General features: G+C 49.4%; 2 protein-coding genes across 7 annotated transcripts in view; both read left to right on the forward strand.

The window, feature by feature from the left end:
* Positions 1-10,184, forward strand: part of CCDC151 (coiled-coil domain containing 151) — an 11,863-nt gene extending 1,679 nt beyond the window's left edge. Inside the window, exons 2-13 of one of the 3 annotated variants that reach the window (XM_012729597.1) lie at positions 849-970; positions 1,092-1,169; positions 4,827-4,997; positions 5,088-5,189; positions 5,284-5,409; positions 5,612-5,734; positions 6,279-6,431; positions 7,880-8,040; positions 8,123-8,279; positions 8,940-9,095; positions 9,543-9,630; positions 9,788-10,184. In XM_012729597.1, coding sequence (XP_012585051.1) covers positions 849-970; positions 1,092-1,169; positions 4,827-4,997; positions 5,088-5,189; positions 5,284-5,409; positions 5,612-5,734; positions 6,279-6,431; positions 7,880-8,040; positions 8,123-8,279; positions 8,940-9,095; positions 9,543-9,630; positions 9,788-9,906 — 1,556 coding nt within the window. In that variant the 3' untranslated portion in view covers positions 9,907-10,184. The remainder of the gene's footprint in view (positions 1-848; positions 971-1,091; positions 1,170-4,826; positions 4,998-5,087; positions 5,190-5,283; positions 5,410-5,611; positions 5,735-6,278; positions 6,432-7,879; positions 8,041-8,122; positions 8,280-8,939; positions 9,096-9,542; positions 9,631-9,787) is intronic. The other 2 variants (XM_012729600.1, XM_012729599.1) reach the window with 2 other exon arrangements.
* A 425-nt stretch (positions 10,185-10,609) lies between these two features.
* On the forward strand, positions 10,610-22,776 carry RGL3 (ral guanine nucleotide dissociation stimulator-like 3). 4 transcript variants are annotated; one of them, XM_012729594.1, is made up of 19 exons: positions 10,621-10,718; positions 11,125-11,238; positions 11,817-12,040; positions 12,206-12,259; positions 12,395-12,606; positions 16,045-16,175; positions 16,253-16,468; positions 17,107-17,210; positions 17,298-17,382; positions 18,504-18,560; positions 18,670-18,756; positions 18,951-18,983; positions 19,064-19,185; positions 19,815-19,910; positions 20,021-20,089; positions 20,201-20,267; positions 20,880-21,032; positions 21,117-21,231; positions 22,168-22,776. In XM_012729594.1, the coding sequence occupies exons 1-19, from the start codon at positions 10,686-10,688 to the stop codon at positions 22,284-22,286; spliced, it is 2,091 nt and encodes a 696-aa protein (XP_012585048.1). In that variant the 5' UTR covers positions 10,621-10,685; the 3' UTR covers positions 22,287-22,776. The 4 variants fall into 4 exon arrangements, with proteins under 4 accessions (XP_012585050.1, XP_012585049.1, XP_012585048.1 ...); XM_004689003.2 differs by having other exon boundaries at positions 10,623-10,718; positions 20,174-20,267; XM_012729595.1 differs by lacking the exon at positions 19,815-19,910 and having other exon boundaries at positions 10,619-10,718; positions 20,174-20,267.
* The last annotated feature ends 376 nt before the right edge of the window (positions 22,777-23,152 follow it).

A 23,152-nucleotide genomic window follows, 5' to 3' on the forward strand; every position in this document is an offset into this window, starting at 1 on the left:
CTGTTTCCATGTCTTTCCAATTGTAAATAAAGCATCAGTAAACATGGGGGTGCCGGTGTCTTTTTGAATCAGTGTTTTTGTATCTTTTGGGTAGGTACCTAGGAGTGGGATTGCTGGGTTGTAGAGAAGCTCCGTATTAAGCAGTCTGAGGAACCTCCAAACAGTTTTCCATAGTGGTTGTACTAGTTTGATTCCCACCAGCAGTGCAGGAGAGTTCCTTTTTCGCCACATCTTCACCAACATTTATTGTTGCTAGTTGTTTGAAGATGTGCCATTTTCACTGAGGTGAGGGAGTATCTCATTGTGGTTTTAATTTGCATCTCCCTTATTACAAGTGATGTTGAACATTTTTTCATATGTTTGTTGGCCATCTGCCTTTCCTCCTTGGAGAAGTGTCTTTTTAGCTCTCTTCCTCCCATTTTTTGATGGGGTTGTTTATTTTTGTTGAGTTTCATCAGTTCTTTGTATATCTTTGTGATCAATCCTTTATTGCTAGCTTTGTGTGAGAAAATGTTTTCCCAATCAGTGGGCTATTTGTTTGTTGTTTGTAATGTCTCTTGCTGTACAGAAGCTCTTTTAACTTGATGTAGCGCCATCTCTTTATCCTTTCCTTCACTATTGTTGCATTGGGTGTTCTATCTTTAAAGATGTTACTGAGGTGTGTGTCATGTAGTATTTCACCCATCTTTCCAGATACCTGGAAAGTTTGAAGGTAAGTTTTCAACAACATAATAAATGTACAAAGTAAATTGCTGTTATTATATTGATGACTACAAAGTGCTCTTCCCTTTGGGAAGTAGCCCCTCCATGATCATGTGCTTGTGTCTGCCCACCTTACATGATCCCAGAGGGTGACCGGAAGGCTTTTTATGAAAATGCCCAGTGGAACATCAAGAAGAATCAGGAGACCATCAGTCAACTCCGAGAGGAGATCAGGATGCTGCAACTACAGCTTACTGATCTGCTCCAGGTGAGGGTACATCAGTGGGTGAGAGGTTTCCAGAGGGCCAAGGACAGCATACCTAGAGCAATGGCACTGCCTCAGGTGGAGGTGACTTGGATTAGCAGTGACTGAACTTCTCTCCTTGTAGGGAGATGGGAAAGTGATCCAGGCAGTGATTAAGGAATGGAAGTCAGAGACACCATACCTGAAGAACAGAACCAGCCAGGTTTGCCCCAACCTCAATCCACTGGCCCTCTCCCTTCATTTCCAACCTGGATTCCCTTCCCAGTAGACTCCCTGCCTTCTATCTCACCCTCTACATTACTTTCTCCACACTGGATGCCATTCCTTTCCCCATTTGATTAATCTTTTTCATGTACCAACCATATGCCTAACATGGTACTAACTGTTGGTAACTTCAGTGGGAAAACAACATAATCCCAAAACAAGAAATATAGGGAAAAAGTCATTTCCATTAGTGACAGATTGACTTACTAGAGCTAAATTGGAGCAGATGAGATAGGAGGAGGGGTTAGCAAAGACTTCTTTCTCACTCTTATTTTTTGAAGATTTATTTATCTATGCATACAGAACTGGGTCACAGACAAGATGTGCAGGGGTGAGAGGATTCACCAAAAACAGAATGGGGAGCAGAACAGGCAGATCAACTGAAATAGACTGTTGAGGGTCAGGAGAGGTCTGCTGCACCATGTGGGTCACCTCCCTAGCTGGGTATTGAACTTGTGCTACAGTGGTTGTGGATAGCTTCGTAGTACGGTGCTTTAACCCATTGCACCACCAGGGAGGGCCTGCAAAACCCTCTCTTTCTAAAGAAGTTATTATTTGAGCAAAGAATGGTATAGGCAGGAAATGATCTGAGGAAGTGCAATCCAGGCAAAGAGAACAGTAAGTGCAAAATCCTTGGGGTAGAAACTAACAATAGAGTTTTGGAGACATAGGGGAGATTGTTGGCCAGATGGGAGTGACTGAGTGATCTCTGTAGGAGGTCAGGCAAGTCAGCAGCAGCTGTCATGCTGGGGCTTTCTAGTGATAGGGATTTCATACTAGTGATGACGAGAGGGCAGATTTCTTTTCATACATTGTTGTTTAATTTTGTATGATAGTTGATATCTGTGCTCCTGTGTAGACTCCCATTACCACATCACCCATGAACCATTACCAGAGTCCCTTGTGCTCTTCCCTCCCCTATCTTGACCCATCTCCTTCCCTGGTCTCCTACTGTATGCCTCATATCTATAGTTTATCTGCAACTTTTGTCTCTCTTTTTTGACTCTTTGTTCAGATTCCCTATATTTCTTCTGTAAGTGAAACTATCTAATATTTTTCTTTCACCTTCTGACTTATTTCACTAAGCATAATCCCTTCTAATTCCATATATGTTGCTGTAAATGCCTTGAGTTTATTTTTTGATTGCTGAGTAGTATTCCATTTTGTATATCTACCACATTTTCTTGATCTACTCATCTGTTTTTGGGTTGTTTCCTTATCTTAGCTATTGTAAATAGTGCTGCAATAAACATAGGTTTCTTTTCAAATTAATGTTTTTATGTCCTTTGGCTAGATTCCTAAGAGTGGGATCCCTGGGTCATATGGTAGCTCTATTTTTAGTAGTTTGAGGAATCTCCACACAGCTTTCCTTAGTGCTTGGATCAGTTTGCATTCCCACTACCCATAAGAGGGTTCAAAAGGGCAATTTTTTTTAATATAATAGTTTATTTTTACATCATTTTGTGCCTTTTCCCATCTCAGTTGTAATCCCTATGGGCTTCCCATCACCATATCACCCATGTGTCATCACCATAGTCCTGTGCACTTCCCCCCACCACCACCATTTTTGATCCCATTTCCCATTCCACCCCCCATAAAGTGTCTCTGGTATATAGTTATTCATTATTATTATTACTTTCTCCCCTGGTCCTTTATACTCCTTCTATGAGTAAAACCATCTGGTATTTTTCCCAAAAGGGCAGATTTTTTTTTTAAAGATTTATTTATTTGGGCCTTTCTGGTGGTGCAGAGGTTAAAGTCACAGCACTGTCAAGCTATCACCAGCCCCTCTGCATGAGTTGATCCAGGGAGCTAACCCACATGGTACAGCAAACCTCTTCTGTCTTACCTGCTGCTCCCCTCAGCAGTGTATTTCATAAATACCCTTGTTCAGCTCCCTATTCTGTCTCTGGTGGATTCTCTTCCCCTCCACCCCTGTACCTCTGGTCTATACCCATTTTTTTTTCAAAGATTTATTTATTTTTGCATACAGAACTGGGGTACAGGCCACAGACTCAGGGGCAGCGAGAGGCTTCACCAGAGACAGAGCGGGGAACAGAACAGGCAGATGGACGAAGTACACTGCTGAGGGGAGCAGCGGGCGGGTCAGGAGAGGTCTGCCACGCCATGTGGTCACCTCCAGGGCAGGCGGGGATCGAACTCATGCGCAAGCGGCTTTAGATTCTCAGTGCTGTGCTTTAACCTGCTGCGCCACCAGGGATGGCCCCAAAATAAATCTTTTTATAAAAAATGGGTGTAGGCCCTCCCTGGTGGCGCAGCAGGTTAAAGCACAGCACTGAGAATCGAAAGCCGCTTCCACATGAGTTCGATCCCCGCCTGCCCCGGAGGTGATCCACATGGCGTGGCAGACCTCTCCTGACCCACCTGCTGCTCCCCTCAGCAGTGCATTTTATCAGTCAGCCTGTTCTGCTCCCCACTCTGTCTCTGGTGAGTTCTATCACCACCCCTGTACCTCTGGCCCATACCCCAGTTCTGTATGCATAAATAAATAAATATTTAGAAAAAAGATTTATTTTACTTATTTATGCATACAAGAACCGGGGTGTAGGCCAGAGGTGTGGGGGGATAGAGGGAGAGAAGATCCACCAGAGACAGTGGGGAGCAGAACAGGCAAATAGACTGAAATACACTGCGAAAGGGAGCAGTGGATGGGACAGAAGAGGTCTGCTTCACCTAGCTCTCTGGCTGGGAACAAAATAATGCTGCAGTGGCTGTTAATAGATTCACAGTGCTGAGACTTACCCCTTTGTGCTACCAGGGAGGCCCCTTAAGATTTATTTTATGTAATTATTCATACAAACACTGAGGTGTAGGCCAGAGATGTGGGGAGTAAGAGGATTCATCAGAGAGAGAGTCAGAGTGGGAAGCAGAACAGGCAGATAAGCTGCAATACACTGCCGAAGGGAGCAGCGGGTGAGACAGAAGAGGACTGCTGCATTCTATGTGGGTCAGCTTCCTGGCTGGGGATTGCACTTGGGCCACAGTGCAAGACTAGGACACAAATGGTAGAAAAAGAAAGAATGAAAGAGATCCCTGTGCAAGCTTTTGAAGTTGAGCAAAGAATCGCTAACAAATTAGGATACACATGGGAGACAAAAAAAAAAAAAAAAGAAAGTGAGAGGACATAAAAGTTTTTGACAAGCATGCTAGCATGAACTGAGATGGGGAAAATGTAAGAAAGGCAAGTTTGCTTGATTTTGGACATGATGACTTTGAAGTACCTGTGGAGATACTTGGAAGGACATGGATATGTGATATATCAAATTTGGACATTTTTATTGTATGGGCAGCCTTGACAACCTGGAGACTTGATAGGATGGTGTGGCCAGGGAGAGAAGAACCTCGGGCTTCTTTCCAGGAGCAAAGGGGTTGGAAAGAAGGGAAAGTCAGGGAGGTAGGTGGAAAGCCAAATAGTGGAGGTTCTAGGAGCCACCAAAGAAGAGAATTTATAGGAGGAGGCTTACCAGGTCAGATGCTGCCAAGAGAAAAGGGAGATGAAAGCCAAGATCTGGAGAAGGAAGGGATGAAGGACTAGATGGGAATTCAGGCCTCTGCCCCACTACCCCTTCTCCAGCAGGCTCTGGAGCACCTGGACCACAGGCTGAGTGAGAAGGTGAAGCAGTTGAATGCTCTGCGGCACCAAGTAGGCTTGCGGCAGAAGCACCTGGAGGAACTCCAGCTACAGTACAATCTGCGGGAGCTGGAGATGGCCGAGGCACAAGAAGGCAACTCGGAGGTGGCCAAGGTGGGGCCGGTGAGATGGGGGAGGGGTTGAGCCTAGAGGAGAAATTGAGAGTTGAGAGAGAGGACTCAGCTCAGTTTTGCTTTCATCTAGACCATGCGGAACCTTGAAAACCGTCTGGAGAAGGCCCGGATGAAGGCAGAAGAGGCGGAACACATAACCAGTGTGTACTTGCAGCTCAAGGCCTACCTGCAGGTAGGATAGCCTGGAGGTAGAGAGAGACAAGTGAGAGGCAGCCTTGCTGGGCAGAGACTGTGGTGACAATTATGCCTATTTCCCATGCTTCCAGGAGGAAAGCCTTAATTTAGAGAACAGGTTGGACTCCATGGAAGCTGAAGTAGTAAAGACAAAACATGAGCTAGAGGAATTGCATTTGGTGAACCGAGAAGCACTCAATGCCCGGGACATTGCCAAGGTGCGAGCCCACCAGAATCTGGGGGTCCTGTCCAACTACCATGGTCTCACTATCCTAGAATCTGAGTGGCCACTATACTTGAGCCCCTCTCATCTATGTCCCAGACCTCTGTGGCCTGGCCCAGCCATTCAGATTTGGGTCCACCGTCCCTGTAAGGCCTGTGGTAGGTTGCGAGCTGGATCCCCTGTTCCCCTGCCTTTAGAATCAGCTGCAGTATTTGGAGGAAACTGTGTTCCGAGAGCGTAAGAAACGTGAGCGCTACATAAATGAGTGCAAGAAGCGTGAGGAAGAGAGGAAGCTGCAGAACGAACGCATGGAACGCAAGGTGGGAGCATCCAGGAATGCAGGTTCAGATCCTGCTGCTGTAGTAGCATTCCTGGTCACACCTCTACATTGCCTGCTACCTTGTCCCGCACTCCAGATTTTTTTATCCAGACTCCTCCCCCAACTCCACTTGATGCCAGGACTCCTCCCACGTCTTTGACCCCAACTTTCTGGCCACCTGATTGCCCCTTTTTGGTTCTGAACTAGCTTGCAGCACACCTTGCTTACTCGATGGTACCCATCCCAGCCCATATCTCTGGGCCCTAGCCCTAAATGTGATCCAGCATTTAGCCAGCCCTTTAGCTATAGGCCCAAACTCTCTGCACCATCTGTAATGTTGCCCAGAGAACATCAGGTGGTATGCTCTGTTCCTCACTCCTGAGCCCTGCCTGGAATCCCTTACCTGACCCCAATTGTCCTGACCCCCCAGCTCTGGCCTGCCTCCTCCTTATTCCTATATGGATACCCCTGCCCCCTAACCTACCATAAACTCATCCCCTTCCCTTTATCTCCGCCCCTCACTACAAACCTCAACCTCCAAGCAGACCCAGCGAGAGCACTTGCTGCTGCAGTCAGACGATACCATCCAGGATAACCTGCGTGCTAAGGAAGAGGAACTAAGGAAACGCTGGGGCAGGTACCAGATGGAGATGCTCTTTGGCAAGGTGAAGGATGCTACCGGCGTGGCAGAAACTCATGTGAGTGCTGCCTGCAAAGCCCTCCCCTGAAGCCAATACATCTAGCTCCACCTTTCAGCTTGATCAATTCCTCAGTACACAAATCTGCTCTTAAAAGACATAGCTACTACTGGGTCCTCCCTGGTAGCATGACGGGTTAAAGCACAGCACTATGAAGCTATCCATGGCCACTACAGCAGCAGTTCGATCCCCAGCCAGGGAGGTGACCCACACAGCACGGCAGACATCTCCTGACTTGCCCACTGCTCCCTTCAGCAGTGTGTTTCACTCAGTCCACCTGTTCTATTTCCCCATTCTATCTCTGGTGAATCCTTTCACCACCATCCCCCATACCTCTGACCTATACCCCAGTTCCAATATGCATAAATGAATAAATCTTAAAAAAAAATAAAAGACACAGCTACTACCCCCTTTTTCTGATGTCCCTTGCACAAAACCCACATGAGCTGTTTTGGCTATCCTTCTGTTATATTCACTTTTATGTGGTTGCTTACTTCTTTGGCATGGCAGCTCTGTGAAAACTGGGAATTCTTTGTCTTATCTTGTGTCTCTGGCACCTGTGAGATGGATCTGGGGCACAGTAGACTACCCAGTGTCACTTTTAGACTGGGGTAAATGGGGCCCCTACCCTGGATTCCACACTTCACAGCATTTTCATGAAATATTCTAAGGCCTTTCTTTACATTCTCCTCTAGTCAACAGTATTCCCACTGAACCCCAATTCAGTTTCTCCCTCTCGGGACTCTCCATCCTGCTACTGCTCTCATAGGTTGACTCCAGGAGTTCCACCACTCTCATCTGTGGGTTCTTCTGGGGCAATATGCCAGGTCCCTTTCCAGAAATCAGCCTAGGGGGTGGGGTGCTCCAGCTTTGTCCCTTATTTCCTTGAAAGATTGGGCAAGACTGACCACCAGAATGTAGCGGGCATGTTGATTTTGTCACACACTGATTTGGGCTGAGCTACATTCTTTTTTAAAAGAAGTTTTTATTTATTTATGCATACAAGAACTGGGATATAGGCCAGAGGTGCGGGGAGCGTAAAAGGATTCACCAGAAACAGAGCAGGGAGCAGAACAGGTGGACTGACTTAAACACACTGCTGAGAGGTCTGCCACAACTTGTGGGTCACCTCCCTGGCCAGGGGATTGAACTTATGCTACAGTGGCTGTAAATAGCTTCATAGTGCTGTGTCACCAGGGAGGCCCTTGAGTCAAATTCTTTATATCAAGAAAGGACCCTACAAAAGTTATTTATATGAAGCTGTATATTCTTGAAGCATCCCTGAGTCCAACTAATTGAGTCTGTTGGTCTCAGTTGTGCAGAAGCCACCTGCTTCACGCACTTGTCCTGTGGGGGGTGGCGGAGGGAGGAGGAAGCATGCAGTGGGAAGGAGAGGTGCATTGACGCCTCCCCATGCTCTTTTTCTGACTGGGGCTGGTGGCCCACAGGCGGTGGTGCGCAGGTTCCTGGCCCAGGGCGACACATTCTCGCAGTTGGAGATGCTCAAGACAGAGAATGAACAGACGCTGCTGACGCTGAAGCAAGAAAAGAAACAACTGCAGCGGGAGCTGGAAGACCTCAAGTATTCAGGAGAGACCATGCTGGTGAGGTAAGGCTCTGGTGAGCAAGGAAGAAAGTGGGGGGCTTCTGGCTCCACATCACTCTACTGAGTGCCTCTCCGCTCTCTTCAGTGAGCAGAAACTGAACACCGAGTTGCAGGAGCGTGTCAAAGTGGAGGAGCAGAGACGTGCTGAGGCACAGGATCAGCTGGAGCGCTCCATGCGGGCGTTGCAGGTTGCCAAGGAAGGCCTGGAGCACCTATCGGGCAAGCTAAACAACATCACAGTGGTAGGTCCACTCCCCACCCCTTCTACCTCCCCACCCTCTCAAGCCCCCCAAGCCCACATGGAGAAAGCCCCAACCAGAAGCTCCCAGAGCCTAAAAAGCCGAAGCCACACCTCAAGGGAACCTACTTCAAGCCCAGTCCAGGATATCAAGAACCTACCTACAGGGATCTCACCCCATTCCTTAGAGTTTCTACCTCAGTCCTTGGGAAAACACACTTATTTAAGAGGCTCAGAACTTGAGAGACCCTTGTCCCCCAAGTACTATCCCACCTTGCCCCCCCCCCAAGAAATCTGAGACCTGGAATGGCCAGATCCAACCCTAGAATGGCCCCAAAAAGAAGAAGCTCCACCCTGCCCGCAGCAGAGTCCCATGTCTTCAGAAGGTGATCCCCAGAAGAGGCCTTTCTCAAGTTATTGCTGACCTCATCATTAAGACACCTCCTCCCCCAACCTGCATCCCCCATCCTTGTGTTTCTGGAGGTCATAGTCTCTGCACTCACAGGCTTGGCCCTTAACTGCAGAGGCCCTCAGCACAGTTGTTGGTAAGCCACTCACCTCTAAGACCAGGCCTCTGAAATGAAGAGCCCCGCCCACTGGGCGGGACCTGTCCAGCCCCCAGCCCCATACCCCCAGTCTGACCCTGCTTTGCTTTGGGGCACAGGAGGGCGGCCGCTTCTCAGAAAAGGATCTGGATCCCAACTCAGGTGACTATCTGCCCAATCTGCTGGGATTCGTGGAGGAAAAGCTGCTGAAGCTGCAGGCGCAACTCTATGGCCATGACGTGGCGGAGATGCTGCGCCACCTCTCCGACCGCGAGGTGCCCATACAGCCCAAAATTGGGGCTGAGGGTTCAGGGGCTGGGGTGAAAACCCAGGGAGGAGAGCAAACAATCCTCTGGAGGCTGGGAAGGAGGACATTGGGCTAGAAATGGGCTTTAGGGACATCGGGTGCGGTTTTTTGAAGCCAAGAATCAGGAGAGCTGAGGAAGATTGGAGGAAAGTACTTTTAAGGGGACCCAGGGTTCTGGCCACAGGCCAAAGGGTGGGACCTAGAGATCAAGGGTGTGTCTGGGGGTGAACAAGGGGACAGGTCCTAGGCATCAGGATGCCTGCTGAGAACACACTACATGGCTGAATCAGAGAAAAACAGGAGTGGACAGTGGTCCTGTATGGAGTCAGTATATTTATATATGGGATGGGGAGGAGGTGGAACTGGATTTCCTTGCAGCGGCTTCCCTGCCCACACTACCCCCCACCCCCAACAGTTCTACACCAGCCTAGAGGGAAGGCTGCCCTTCTACAACACCCGCATCGCCTTGCCCCTTGCCAGTACTACCAAGGACAAGTTCTTTGGTAAGGACACGAAAAAGGGGCGGGGTTGGGGCGCTAAGAGGAGCTGCGGGGGAGGTGGTTCGAGGCCTAGCGCCAAGGTGGGGGTGGGGTGATAAAGACTGAAACGGGAAACCTAAGCTAGGGACAGGAACCTAGTTGACCTCCTTTACCTTGGTAGACGAAGAGGAGAGTGAGGACGAAGACAACGACGTGGTAACACGGGCTGCCCTGAAGATCCGTTCTCAGAAATTAATAGAATCCCGCAGCAGGAAGCGCAGTCGCTCTAGGAGATCCTAGACTAGCCCTAGCGCCCACCTGGTGCTTCCGGGACCCTGTGGAGACCCCCACCTCGGTGGGCCCAGTTTTGGGCCCACGGGAGACTTCAAGGGCTGAACAGGGCCCAGAGAAGAGAGCTGAGCCGCCTAGCCGGCTATGCCTGGAGTAGAGAAGGGAGCCGGGCCAGCAGACTTTCCCACAGTAAATCTTCCCGGCTGTCTGCACTGGCCTCAGAATTGAGCAATAAAGGTCACCGATCAGTCCCTTGGGTATTTGCCTCTTCTTGACCCGTATCTCCCCCTCCCCCCAATACGGCTGCCCCTTAAAACCTGGGAACACAGCCCTGAGTCTCCGAAGGAGTGACTCCCATCAGCTGGGGACACAGACTGAGCGCCACCTCACTCCTCCAGAGAAATGACAGGCCAGCACATCCCTCCTGAGGGGATTCTGCAAGACCACACAGACCTAGTCCCTATTTAGCTATAAACTCTAGCTCCTCCTCCACATCAGGCAACACACGAAAAAGAGCCCTCCCCTTGGGAAAGATGTTCTCCCGGGCACTGATTGAGACACACCTGTCAGGACAGACTGTCAGGGACCTCTTCCGGGCAGGGTCTTGGCACGGGGGTCTGGTTGGGGGTATCCGTGAGCCCTAGGTTCGGGCCACCCCATCCCGCGGGCTCCGCCCTCCCGTGGCCCTTCCGCCCCGCCCCATCAGCTCCAGCACCAGCCTGCTGCCCGCTGCCCGCAGGCCCTTCCGCCTCACTCAGCGGAGCGGTGGAGCGGGACGGGCGTGGGCCATGGAGCGGACAGCGGGGAAGGAGCTCGCCCTGGTAAGGGGGTCTGGAGATCCTCAGGTCTAGAAACTGTAGGTCCCTGACCCTTGAGCCATATCTACAGGCAAATCGGACCCTTCTAACCAGTACAGGATTCCCTTACCTCGAGCCACTGAAGTGGCTGATTCCTCTTCGAGATAGGGGCTCGTCTCCGAGCCAGAGAGGTCAGAGAAAGACTCCTTGAATCTGGAACCCGGCATGTCCCCAAATACCACCCCACCCCACGACAAGGACGGCTATCCACGGCGCCGTAGGGATTTTCTTATTCTGGGACCCTAGTTTCGCCAACTCCGACTAGGGAGGGGTTTGGAACTGGAAGACCTAGCCAGCGTCCTCAAGGGAGAGGGCAGCCGAGGTCTGGGGACCTGTCTCCCCACCGCACCCTCAGCCCGCCTTGGTCCAGGCGCCGCTGCAGGAATGGGGCGAGGAGACGGAGGACGGTGTGGTGTACAGTGTCTCCCTGCGGCGGCAACGCAGCCAGCACTTGAGCCCGGGCGAAGGGTCTGGGAGCAGTCAGGTAAGGAACGAGCTGGAAGACCCGGACCGGAGCGACCTAGTGGAGGGCGGGCTGAGTGGAGGGGCCTAGAGGTAGAGAGTGGTGGGACCGAGCTGGCGGCGGGAGTTCGGGTTCGGGGGCGGAGCTTAGAGACCACGGGGCGGGGGGCAAGAGTCAGGCTGGAGCGAAACCAGGTGGAGGCGCGGTTCGGAAGCAGAACTTGGAGACTGAACTGGACGACTGAATCAAGGTAAGTCTGATTTAGAGAGGAGAAGCTGGAGGGAGGGGTGGTTTTTAGAAGCAGCCAGGTGAGAGTAGGGTGGGGCGGGGAGCAGGAATCTGGAGCGGCCTTAAAGGCGCTACTAGGGAGCCAGGAGGAGCTTTAAATGGCCGAGTGAGGCTTGAAGTTAGGGTCTGGGAGTCTGAGAGTTGGTCGTAGGGACTCATTTGTACACGGGTGGAATTAAAGAGTCAAGGGTGCCGTTCCCAGAGGGATAGATAAAATCGGATGCAAGGGAGGTACTAGCAATAGAATTGATTGGAAAAGGTTTGCAGGAGTTGGGGGCAAGTCAGTGTCTCAATGCTGCCCCTGCCCACAGACCCACAGACCCTCTACCGACGCTTTCCTCCATTACCGCACCAGCAAGGTTCGGGCACTCAGGGCGGCACCGCTGGACCGGCTGGTTCGGGAGTTGGTGTTTGGAGACCCGGAGCAGGACCCAAGTTTCATACCTGCCTTCCTGGCCACCCACCGGGCCTTTGTGCCCACTTCCCGAGTGCTGGACCTTCTCCTACCACCACCGCCCCCTCCCCTACCGCCAGGGTCAGTACCAAGGGGAAACCTCCATGTTCTCAACCCCAGGCCCTCACTTCCTCTATTCCCTCAGGTTTGGAAGCAGGAAAAAAAAAACCAACCCCAAAACCCTTCTCCTAAGCTCCTCTCCAGTCCCTTCTTCTTCACCTGATTGGAGGTGGGGGCTATTCCCAGGGTAGAGATCAAGAAGACAGAGGGCAGAGATCTGAGCTTCAACAAGAACCTGAGGTTAGTCTCCCATCTGACTGGCTGGTAGGTAGGAGGGGTGGTGGGAGTCCTAGAGGTCAAAGAACAGATTGGAGGGGTAGAGTCCCCAAAAGTCCAGAAGTCCAGGCATCTCTGAGGTTCTCTCTTTCTGGCCAGGGCTGTGGTGTCAGTACTGGGCTCCTGGCTTCGGGATCACCCTCAAGACTTCTGGGACCCCCCTGCCCACTCGGACCTAGAGAACATCCGCACCTTTCTAGGCTGGGCAGCCCCAGTGGGGGTTGAGGCCAAGGAGGCAGAAAAGCTGCTGGGAGATTTCTTGGAGGAAGCAGAGCAAGAGCAGAAAGAAAAGCTGCCCCAGGTTTGGGCAGGTGAGGGGTTCTGGGCTCTGACAGTGCTTTGATCATGCCCTGCGTATTCTCTTCCCCAGAGGCTTCCTTCCCTCATGGAGATCTGTGCAATGTTCATAACTCTGTCTGAGTCGCAGTGTAATGTTCTTAACCCCATGTGAGACTCAGTTTCCTCACCTATTTAATGGGGGATAATTCCTTGTCTTATATCTTAGTACTTGTTTAGTACCTCTGTGCTCCCCCATTCTTAATTACAAAGATACTCCACCAGTGGGTGAGGAGGCCATGGGTTTCTAGCTCCTTGCTCCAGGAGCCACGAGGCTTGGTTTCAAGCCCCAATTCCACCATTTGCTGACATTGTGATCTTGGATAAGTCACTTCACCTCTTTGAACTTTATCTGTGAAATGGGGAGATAACAGTACTTTCTTTATTGGTCTCTTTATTCATTCAACAAATATATAGAGCCACTAGCTCTGGGCATATGACAATGAACAGGAGCTCCCAGTTCTCAGGGGAAGATAATCAGTAAACAAGTAAATAGACTAACAACGAGGACTTGGCAAGTAGTATTATTTTTATTATTGTTGTTATCATTGATTTTTACTTGCTAGAATCCACTAGATAAAAATCTACTAAAACATATGCAAGAAGTCATGGTGACATTTTCATGGTGACATTTTCTTAAAACATATGCAAGAAGTCATGGTGACATTTTCTTAATGTAGGTTTTAGCAAACTATATGTTCCTCAATACAAAGAATCTGCCAGTTGTTGTTGTAGCTTTTGTTGGTTTTGTTTTATTTAATCTGATTTTATTTATTTGTAGAAAGTTTTTGAAGGAGAGAAAAGTATCTACATATTTCATCCAGGTTCAAGTGTAACCTCCTCAGAGATGCTTTCTTTGATTCCCTGGCCCTCTTGGCCTGTTTGATTTTTCTGTATGGGACTCATGACTACTCTTTTTTTGCTTGATCCCTGGCCTTTGCTCAGCTCCTGCATATACTGGGAGTGCATCGGGAAAAGGCCACTTTGGTTTTATTGTTGAATTTTCATTTTTTTAGATTTATTTATGCACACAAGGACTAGAATATAGGCCAGAGGTGCAGGATTCACCAGATACAGAGTGGGGAGCAAAACAGTGACTAAAATACACTGCTGAGGGGAGCAGCAGGCAGGTGAGAAGAGATCTGCTGCACCATGTGGGTCAGCTCCCTGGCTGGGGGTTGAACTTGTGCTGCAGTAGCTGTGGATAACTTCACAGTGCTGTGCTTTCACCCATTCCACCACCAGGGAGGGCCTTATTGTTGACTTTGTCTAGCCTAGGAGCTAGAACAAGGCTGATTTGTTGATCAAATAATTGTGTTCTGCTTATGGAATATCATCTTTTACCCACATGCATTCCATCACAAAAGTGTTGATATCCCTAATTTCTCTGTTTTAATCCTCAGATTAAAGTGGCCACTTCCCTCTCTCTGCTTTACAAAATAGCAGCCTTTCTCTCTTCCAGTGAATAAAGTCTCAGTTACTTCTACTTTATCTTTCCATTTTCCTTAGTTACTAAGTATCTTGCTCCCTCTGCCATCAAGATTTCTGAGAGCTGGTTCCAAATCAGGAGAGTACATAGACCAACAGTGATAGCCCTCTAGTCTCCATTGGCTCTTGAAATTGAATTTAAAATTAGATAAAAACTAAAACTCCCTTCTTCAATTGTATCAACTGCTTTTCTAAAGTAGTTTCAACACAGGTAGAATGTATGTCCACCAGGGCCATCCCTGGTGGCACCATAGTTTAAAGCACAGCACTATGAAGCTAGACGCAGCTGCTGTAGCACAAGTTAGATCCCCTGCCAGGGAGGTAACCCACGTGGCACAGCAGACCTCTCCTGTCTCACCCACTGCTCCCCTCAACAGTGTACTTCATTAATATGCCTGTTCTGCTCCCCACTCTGTCTCTGGTGAGTCCTCTCACCCCCCGCACCTCTGGCCTGTATCCCAGTTCAGTATGCATAAATAAATAAATCTCTTTTAAAAAAGATAGTATGTCCACCATTGCAGAATATACTATTGAAAGTGCCACCCTAAAATACAATTTCAGGGCCCTCAATACAGGGCCCTCCCTCGTGGCGCAGTGGATTAGAGCACAGCACTAAGAAGCTAAAGCCACTTCAGCATGAGTTCGATCCCCACCCCAGAGGTGACCCACATGGTATGGCAGACCTCTCCTAGCCCACCCACTGTTCCCCTCAGCAGTGTACTTCATCAGTCCGCCTGTTCTGCTCCCCGCTCTGCCTCTGGTGAATCCTCTCACCCCCCGCACCTCTGGCCTGTACCCCAGTTCTGTGATAGCATCATGGAGAATGATGTCATTTTTGGTTTTGTCATTAGTGGGTTTGGAATATGGAGTCCTTGGGCTCACTCTGGGAAAGGTTTCTCTAGAGCTCCCCTTTCAGCAGCACGCAGTGAGTTTCCCAGGTGAGTTTCTCCATGAAAGTCAATTATATTTAAGGAGCAGGCTTAATGGGGAAAAGGACAGAAAAGTAAAACACAGTTTACTGGGGAAAAGGACAGAAAAGTAAAACACAATGGGCTGGAAGAACTGCCCTGAAAGGAGCAGTTTTGCTGAGAGGGACCTTCATGGTCACAGGTGAGTGGCCCTGGGAAGAGCAGCCTCTGCTGAGGGAGGTCACTAAAAAGAAGTCTTGGCAGGTACAGGTCATAGGCAGGCAGGAGTCTGCTGCCCTGCAGAGGGAGACAGTTGGTGGAAAGGACACCTTCATAGTCACAGGTGGGCAGAGGACTGCTGCCCTGTGCCATTGCAGAGACTGCATTCGTATAGATAGCTTCTCTTTCTCCTAGGTTTGTTGTTGATTTTGAGTAAACTATGTAGAAGCTGAATGGGAGAGGAGATGACACAATGGGCTCGGTCTCCATATTTCTTTCCCTTTGGGTCTGCGCCCTATAGCTATCATATCTGCTTGGGTCTTGTGCTTTGTAATCTAGGCATTAGTGCCTACAGATATTAGTTTCTGTAGCTGGGGCAATGGCAGTGTTCATTCCTTCTATCCCCAACTCCTGTGTGCATTAGTCTTTTGATGCCTCCTTTGTATTTTCTGTTCTTTCCTCCATCCATATCTTAACAGATTGAAAGGCAAGAAGTTATATTTTCTGCTCCAATCTTGGAGTTTCTGGCTTTGAAGCCCTGTCATGTCTCAGTTTCCCCACCTTGAGAAGGTGAATAATAGTATTTCCTCACTGGATTAGTGTGCTAACTTGCTAAGTCTACCTAGGTGCTCAAGGAAAGTTACTGTTGCACTTTAGTTCTTAAAAACATCCAGGGAGGTCCCCATTTTAAAGATGAGGAAAGGGAGGCTCGGAGACACCAAGAGACCTGCCCAAGGTCACACTGCTAGTCCTGGATTCAATCTTGAGTATTTTTAACCCTATGTAATGCTCTCTCAGGATTTCTGGGAGCTACCCAGATCCCTGGTGCAGATCTTACAGAATATTGCCTGGATGAAGTGCCAGAAGGCCAGGACCTCCTAGATTTCAGCCTGGATGAAGTAGCTCAACAACTGACCCTGACGGATGTGGTGAGAACCTGCATAGGCTAGTGCCGAGGACGGGCTTCACTAAATATAGATCTCACCAACACACTCTTCTCATCCAGGAGCTGTTCTCGAGAGTGCGGCCCTGTGAGTGCCTGGGCTCTGTGTGGTCACAGAGGGATCGGCCAGGAGCCAGAGGCACCGCCCCCACTGTCCGTGCTACAGTGGCCCAGTTCAACATGGTGACTGGCTGTGTACTGGGTTCTGTGCTTGGGGAGCCCAACCTGGCCACCCTGCAGAGGGCACAGCAGATAGAGAAGTGGATCTGCATTGCCCAGGTGCATGGTGGGGACTCTGGTAAAGAAAGAATTGAGCGGGGAGAGGGCTGGGATTAAGAAGAAAGTCATGGAGTGGGCAGAAGGCAGTAGTCTGGGAGTGAGCATACAGTTGGGGCTGGGAGGTGCTGAAGGGAAAGTCTAACATATTCCTGGACAGCCAAGGGCCTGGAACTGCCAAGGAGCTTGCTAGGAAAGGGGTGGTGGATGGAGAGAGGATTGGAGGGCCGGCCAAAAGCCAGAAGGAGACTAGTAGGGGCTTGCGGGGGGCATAGAACAGAAAGGAGAAAGAGTTGGGCACTGAGGAGAAGGACGGGGCAATGTAAAGAGGGAGGGAAAGAGGAAGAAGGTTGTCACCTGGCCTGAGACTTGGGTTCGAGGAGGAGGGTTCTGGGTTGAGGAGAGATTCTTATTTCCTGGTAGAAATAAGGAATGGGGAGATGCCAGAAGACAAAGTCAGAGGTGGGGAATGGAGGTTAGGGGGAGGGGCTGGGACTTGGCGGGAGGCATGGGTTGGACTTGAGGACATGGAGGTTGAGGCTGGGTAGTTTGTCAGATGTGGGGGACACAGAGGCCAGAAGTCTCTGCATCTAAGGGGGATCAAACCCTGGGGTCTGACTAGCACCCCCACCTCTCCTCAGCGCTGCCGGGAACTCCGGAACTTCTCTTCCCTGAGGGCGATCCTGTCAGCTCTGCAGTCTAACCCCATATACCGGCTCAAGCACTGCTGGGGAGCTGTTAGTCAGTGAGTCGGCCATGGTGTGGGAGGCTGCTGCGGTCACCCAACTCCACACCAATTCTGACCCTCTCCTGTCCCCCTCACCTCCACCAGGGAACCGTTATCCATTTTCAGGAAACTTTCGCAGATTTTTTCTGATGAGAACAACCATCTTAGCAGCAGAGAGATTCTCTTCCAGGTATAGATGGGTGAGGGGCCCTGTGGATTTCAGGCAGAAGAAGGGGACTTGGAACCAGGCAGGGCATAGTTTTTCATTGTTGTAACACTCACTGTCCTTTCTCCCTCGTGTTTGTGGGTGGCTCCACCTTTTATGCTGCCTCTGTTGCTCTAGCTGGGTGACTGTCTTATTTATTCCTTCAACGAATACCAGAAGTTACAGAGGAAAGTGTCCTTAAGGCCAGAGTCAACAAAGAGTGAGGGCGGGGGGGGGGGGGAATTTGTGCTAGGACTTGACTTTGATAAACAGAACTAAAAAATATGTGCCAACAGGTCTGACTAATTACAGACAAGATGTAATTACAGGCAAGATGTATTACTATAGATGATTAAGTGTCAGTTCTTAAGGTAAATTCAGAATAAATGGAACCTTGAGTCTGTTCCTTCTTCACATTTACTTCCTGAGGGTCTTTACCCAGATCTTTGTCCCCAAGCTCCTCAGCATCTCTGCCTCCCCCTCTTATCTCTGCCTGTCCTTCTGTGTTGAACTTGGTTGCTCATCTTTCCTTTGCCAATGTCTGCTCCAAGAGACCAGGATTTTGATATTTTGTTCTCCGATGCCTCCCCTGCACTCAAAACAGTGCCTGACCCCAAAGTAGGTGCTCAGTAAATATCTGTGAGTGAATCAACATCTCAAGTAAGGATGAAAGTTCAAGGTGCATGGAAATCTGCATAAGTTGTACTGAGCAACTTTTAGGAAAAATTTGGAGGGACTCAGACCCCAGACTGGGAGACACATAATATAATCATAACTGTTCCAGCAATGATTTAATTACCAGGCAGAACAATGCTATTGTGTAGACACTATTCAGGGTAGCGGACTGGGGACAGCTGTTCTCACCTGTGTAAAGGCTGGCCTTAGGGACCATGGCCCCCACAAGCCCCACTTCCCATTGTCTCCAGTAGGGCCTGCTCCCAGTTATTTATCTGCTTCCTTCCCCATCCCACTGTTCAGTTTTCCTTGCCTTTGGCTTTTATACCTGGCTGTGATTGCTGAACACCATCTGGGTATATATAGTGAATTGGGGACCGAAGAGGGGATCAAAAAAAACCCAGAACTGCTCAGTTCTTCTCCACCCCTAGGAAGAGGACACTGAGGGACCCCAAGAGGAGGATAGCCCCCCAAGAAGCTTGCCTTCAGTGAGTAAGGTGTTTGGGGATGGGGACAAAATGGGGTCCTCAGAGAGGAGGGTGGATTGTGATGGGGGTGATAATGGCTAAGAGTGACTATAACTCTGGGGGGCTGCAGAAACTGCCACCAGGCCCTGTGCCCTACCTTGGCACCTTTCTCACGGACCTGATTATGTTGGACACAGCACTGCCGGATATGTTGGAGGTCTGACCCCTGCCCCTTGACCCCTGATCCTAATACCACTGGCCCTCAGCACAGAGGGCCTTCCTAATCCTTGACCCTGCCTACATTCTTGACTCCTACCTCTTAGCTCAGGGGGGTTCCTACATCCCAGCCCCTGACCTTGACTCTTGACCCTTGACCCTGGAGGCTCCACTTCTAACAAAACTTGCACCTAGGGGGATCTCATCAACTTTGAGAAGAGGAGGAAGGTAAGAGGGCACAGGGGTGGGCTTGGGGGAGTTGGGAGGTAGCACAGAGGCTGGAATGGAACTCAGAAGCTGTCCCATAGGAGTGGGAGATCCTGGCCCACATCCAGCAACTGCAGAAGCGTTGCCAGAGCTACTGCCTGAAACCCTGCCCACGCATCCTGGCTGCCCTACATGTCCAGCGTCAGCTCACTGAGGAGCAAAGGTGACCACCCAGTGGCCTGGCCCATACCAGCCCCACCCAGTCTAAGTCTGCTTACCCCATGCATGTTCCAGCTCCTCCTGAAACCTTTCCTGAACACTGACCCTCAAACTCTGACTTCGCCTTATCTCTAGTCCAATCAAGTACTCTTTAACCTCAAACTTTCACTCCACCTCACTTTTTGACTTCAACCTTTACTTTGTAGCTTGCCATTCAACTCAGCCACCCATGTTTTCTTCCTCACCTTCTTACCCTATCTAACCCCCTTAGAAGTGCTTTATCTGACTATCTGAACCCAGTCATTAACTCCCAGTTCTGTACAATTGACTCCAGCTTTGACATGTATTTGACTATTGAACTCAACTATTCCAGTAGTTTCCTTTCATTCATTTGAATCCATTACCCTAACCATTGACTCCTCAGCTCACCCTGTGAATTCCCATGTGATCCACCAGCCATCTCACCTATAAAAAAACCCTGATCTGAAATGATCCACTTATACCCAGACCCCGACCTTCAGTGCCCAACCCTGGCTTTTCCCTAAAACCAGCTCCCAGGTGATTCTCTCATGTCCTCACCCCTACTGCTTCCTGGCCCCAATCCACATCTGCCCTGTGTTCTCGATCCCTCAGCTACCGAGTCTCTCGTGTCATTGAACCTCCAGCTGCCTCTTGCCCCAGCTCCCCACGTGTCCAGCGACATATCAGCCTTACCAAGCGCCTCAGTGCGTGAGTCTCAGAGGGCCTGTGCTTGGGGTTGGGGTTTGCTATGGTTAGAGATAGGGACTGCTCCTGGGATTGAATCTGACCTCAGTCTTATCACCTGTTTCTTTCCTCAGAAAATTGTCCCGAGAACGAGGCTCATCCCCTTGTGGGAGTCCCGGAGACCCCTCATCCCCTACCTCCAGGTGAGCATCCATTTGGTGAAGGGACTGAAGATGGTAGGGTCAGAGTGGGAGCAGCCACCCCACTTCTGGCTGTGTCTCTACCAGTCTATCCCCAGGCTCTCCCCCATCTAGTCCTAGATTGAGGGACACTTCTGGCAGTCCCCCGGCCTCTCCAGGACTCCAGCACCCCAACACCAAGGTACTAGGAGTGTGTGTGTGTGTGTAGTGTGTAGGTGCAGACACATAGGATTTCAGGACCTCGTGCATGCATGGGAAATGTGCATGTTCCTGACTGAAACTTTTGGGTGTCGTATAGGCCCTATTTGAGAGATTGTCCATCAGTTATGCTCAGATCTGGACCAATGCTTCCTTTCACTCACAGGACACACCAGGATATGGTCATACATACTTGTAAGGATGCAGATGTCCCCAGGAATGACACATCTAAAGGGGGAGTGTAGGCATGAATATCCACTGTATCCAAGACAATGTGCAGGGCTGCTCATAGATGTGGGCTTGTGCGTACACAACCACTGTGAGCATTTGTGTGTGAGTCCTCACTGCTCTCTATATACATAGCATTTCTTATGTGTGAACATGGGTCTGTGCGTTTCTTGATCGTGTGTGTTTGAGTAACAGGGAATGAAGGTCTGTGAGTGGTGGGATTGCATAGATATAGGCTGGTGCATGCCCCCTAATTGCATGTCCCCAGGCTGCAGGTGTGTAGGAGGAATTGTTGAATCTATCAATGAGAGAGGGAACCCACTTTGAGCTCTTCTACTGCTCAGCTCACACCCTTCGCTGCCTGTAGTTCCTCCTAAACGCAGACCTGCTGGGTCCTCAGCCCCTGGCCTCACCTCTGAGTGGCCTTCGACTCCCACTCCCTGCACTGCAGGGCTCAGAGGCCCGAGTCATCCGAGTCAGCATCGACAATGACCATGGGAACCTATATCGCAGCATCTTGGTGAGGACTGGACAGATCTACTGAGGGCAATCCTACCCTGGGAGCATGGGCCAGCACACTTCACCTTATACCCTCTCTTCCCAGCTCACTAGCCAGGACAAGGCCCCCAGCGTGGTACAACGAGCCTTACAAAAGCACAATGTGGTCCAGCCCTGGGCCCGAGACTACCAGCTATTTCAACTCCTTCCTGGGGACAAGGGTGAGCTGGGATAGCTGGGAGGGCAGCAGATTCACTAGGGTTAAGGATGACCCTAATAGTGTCAGAGATGGTTCTGTCACAGAGTACAGATAAGAGGCAGTAAAATATTTGTGCTTTAGTTATGTGGGATCATGAAGTTGTCCTGGCTCAGTGTGAGGGAAGAGGACACTAAAAGCATCTTCCTGAGATTTATGGGGGAAGTGAGATTGCCCAGAGTCAGATAAGAGAGGATGTGTCGGAGGCTCTCTAGGTTTCAATTTATAAGATCACGAGTTGTGCATATCTTTGTAGAGTAGGAATCTGAAAAAGGCCAGGGCTTGGATTTAAGGGGAAATGAGAGAATCTGAAGTTATCAGTTATGGGAGAGAGCTATATGGTACTGAAACTCATAGTAGTGGAACATGAGATTGTTCGGTGAGGAAGTAAATGGAGGTTACAATTTTTGAGAGGGAGATGCAAGAGGTTGACATTTTAAAGGACATGCTAGAAAATTGGCTAGACATTTGGAAGGAATACTTTAGTTCTCAAGTGTCAAGTATGAGAGCTGAGGTTGTACAGGCTCAAAAGTGGGAAGTCAGAACTTAGAAGTTGTCCAAGTGCTCAGTGTCCAAAAGTTATTCATGGTAAGAAATGCAGGAGGGTGGGGTGGATAGGAAATTGGGATGCGTGACTAGAGACTAGAGTTTTTCCAGGGTAGGTTGTTATCTAGACTCTGGAGAAAAATAAGAGGAGTTTGCCCCTTCTCATGGACAATGGGGAGGCATGAGTTTATACTTTGAAAAGGAAATTGTGTAGATTCCCCAATGAGAGGAGAATGAAGTTTGCTCAACAGTAAATGAAGGGACCCAGGGTGAATGACAGAAAGTTACCTGGATCCTTTATGGGAGAAATATGAAATTATGTTAGACTTTAACTATTGTCTTTACCCCTGGCCAGAGCTCCTGATTCCTGACAGTGCCAATGTCTTCTATGCAATGAGTCCAGCTGCTCCTGGAGACTTCATGCTGCGGCGGAAGGAAGGAGCTAGGCACACTACCTCAATCTCCCCAACCTGAGGGAGTTCTCGCCTCCCTCCAGGACACAGTTGGGGAGGTTTGAGACCTGGTTTCTGTCAATTTGAGGCAGGGAGGAGACTCCTCTCCACTAAGCTTTCATTTCCCAATAGAGACCCCTGTGATTTGTACCACGTGACCCTCCACCCCCAACTTTATCCCAGAGAGGGATCCCATTCCTCTCTGACCTTGGGGCCAGATGACTATTTCAAAAACATCAGCTCACAGAGTGGCAGTGGAGAGTTTCACCGCCTAAACAGTGAAGGGGGTTACACACTAGGAGATCAGGCCCTTCCCCAGAGAAATCTTATAACTCTTGAATATGCATCAGAACTGACAAAAGTGGATGAAAATAATGACAAAAGTTAAGAAATTGTAATCAGTCTTGTCTGTCATGCACCTGTACCCCACCCACATTCATTCCCTAAGAAGATAAGGCCTTTTTTTTTTTTTTTAAAGAAAAACATTAAGAGCATTAGAAATGAGTTGAGGGAAAAAAGAAAAAGAAACATGAAAAGAATTTAAATAAACCCCCCAAAACTGAAAAAGAATAAACAGAAAAGTAAAAGAAAACACTTATTTTTATTTTATTTTATTTTATTTTTTTAATTTCAAAAGGGGTTGGGGGAGGCATGGCTGAATGCTGGTGGCAGAGGGTTATAACATACAGAAGGTACAGGACTCTATCCCCCAACATTATTGCAGTGGTATGCTTTTTTCTAACATGTATGTGGAGGATTGGAAGAAATTTCATCAAGCCAGAGATAGTATCACCGAGGGTCAAAAAGGCTTTGAGGGGCCCTCCCTAGTGGCGCAGCGGGTTAAAGCACAGCACTGAGAATCTAAAGCCGCTTCCGCATGAGTTCGAT

This window comes from Condylura cristata, unplaced genomic scaffold, assembly GCF_000260355.1.
Source record: "Condylura cristata isolate star-nosed mole 26May11 unplaced genomic scaffold, ConCri1.0 scaffold00025, whole genome shotgun sequence".
In the NCBI taxonomy this organism is placed as follows: domain Eukaryota; kingdom Metazoa; phylum Chordata; class Mammalia; order Eulipotyphla; family Talpidae; genus Condylura; species Condylura cristata.

Coding starts and splice junctions, on each gene's coding strand:
- RGL3 (XM_004689003.2), top strand. CDS start 10,686: ATGGAGCGGACAGCGGGGAAGGAGCTCGCCCTG. Junction 11,239..11,816: donor AAGGGTCTGGGAGCAGTCAG/GTAAGGAACGAG, acceptor CCCTGCCCACAG/ACCCACAGACCCTCTACCGA. Junction 18,757..18,950: donor CACTGCCGGATATGTTGGAG/GTCTGACCCCTG, acceptor ACTTGCACCTAG/GGGGATCTCATCAACTTTGA.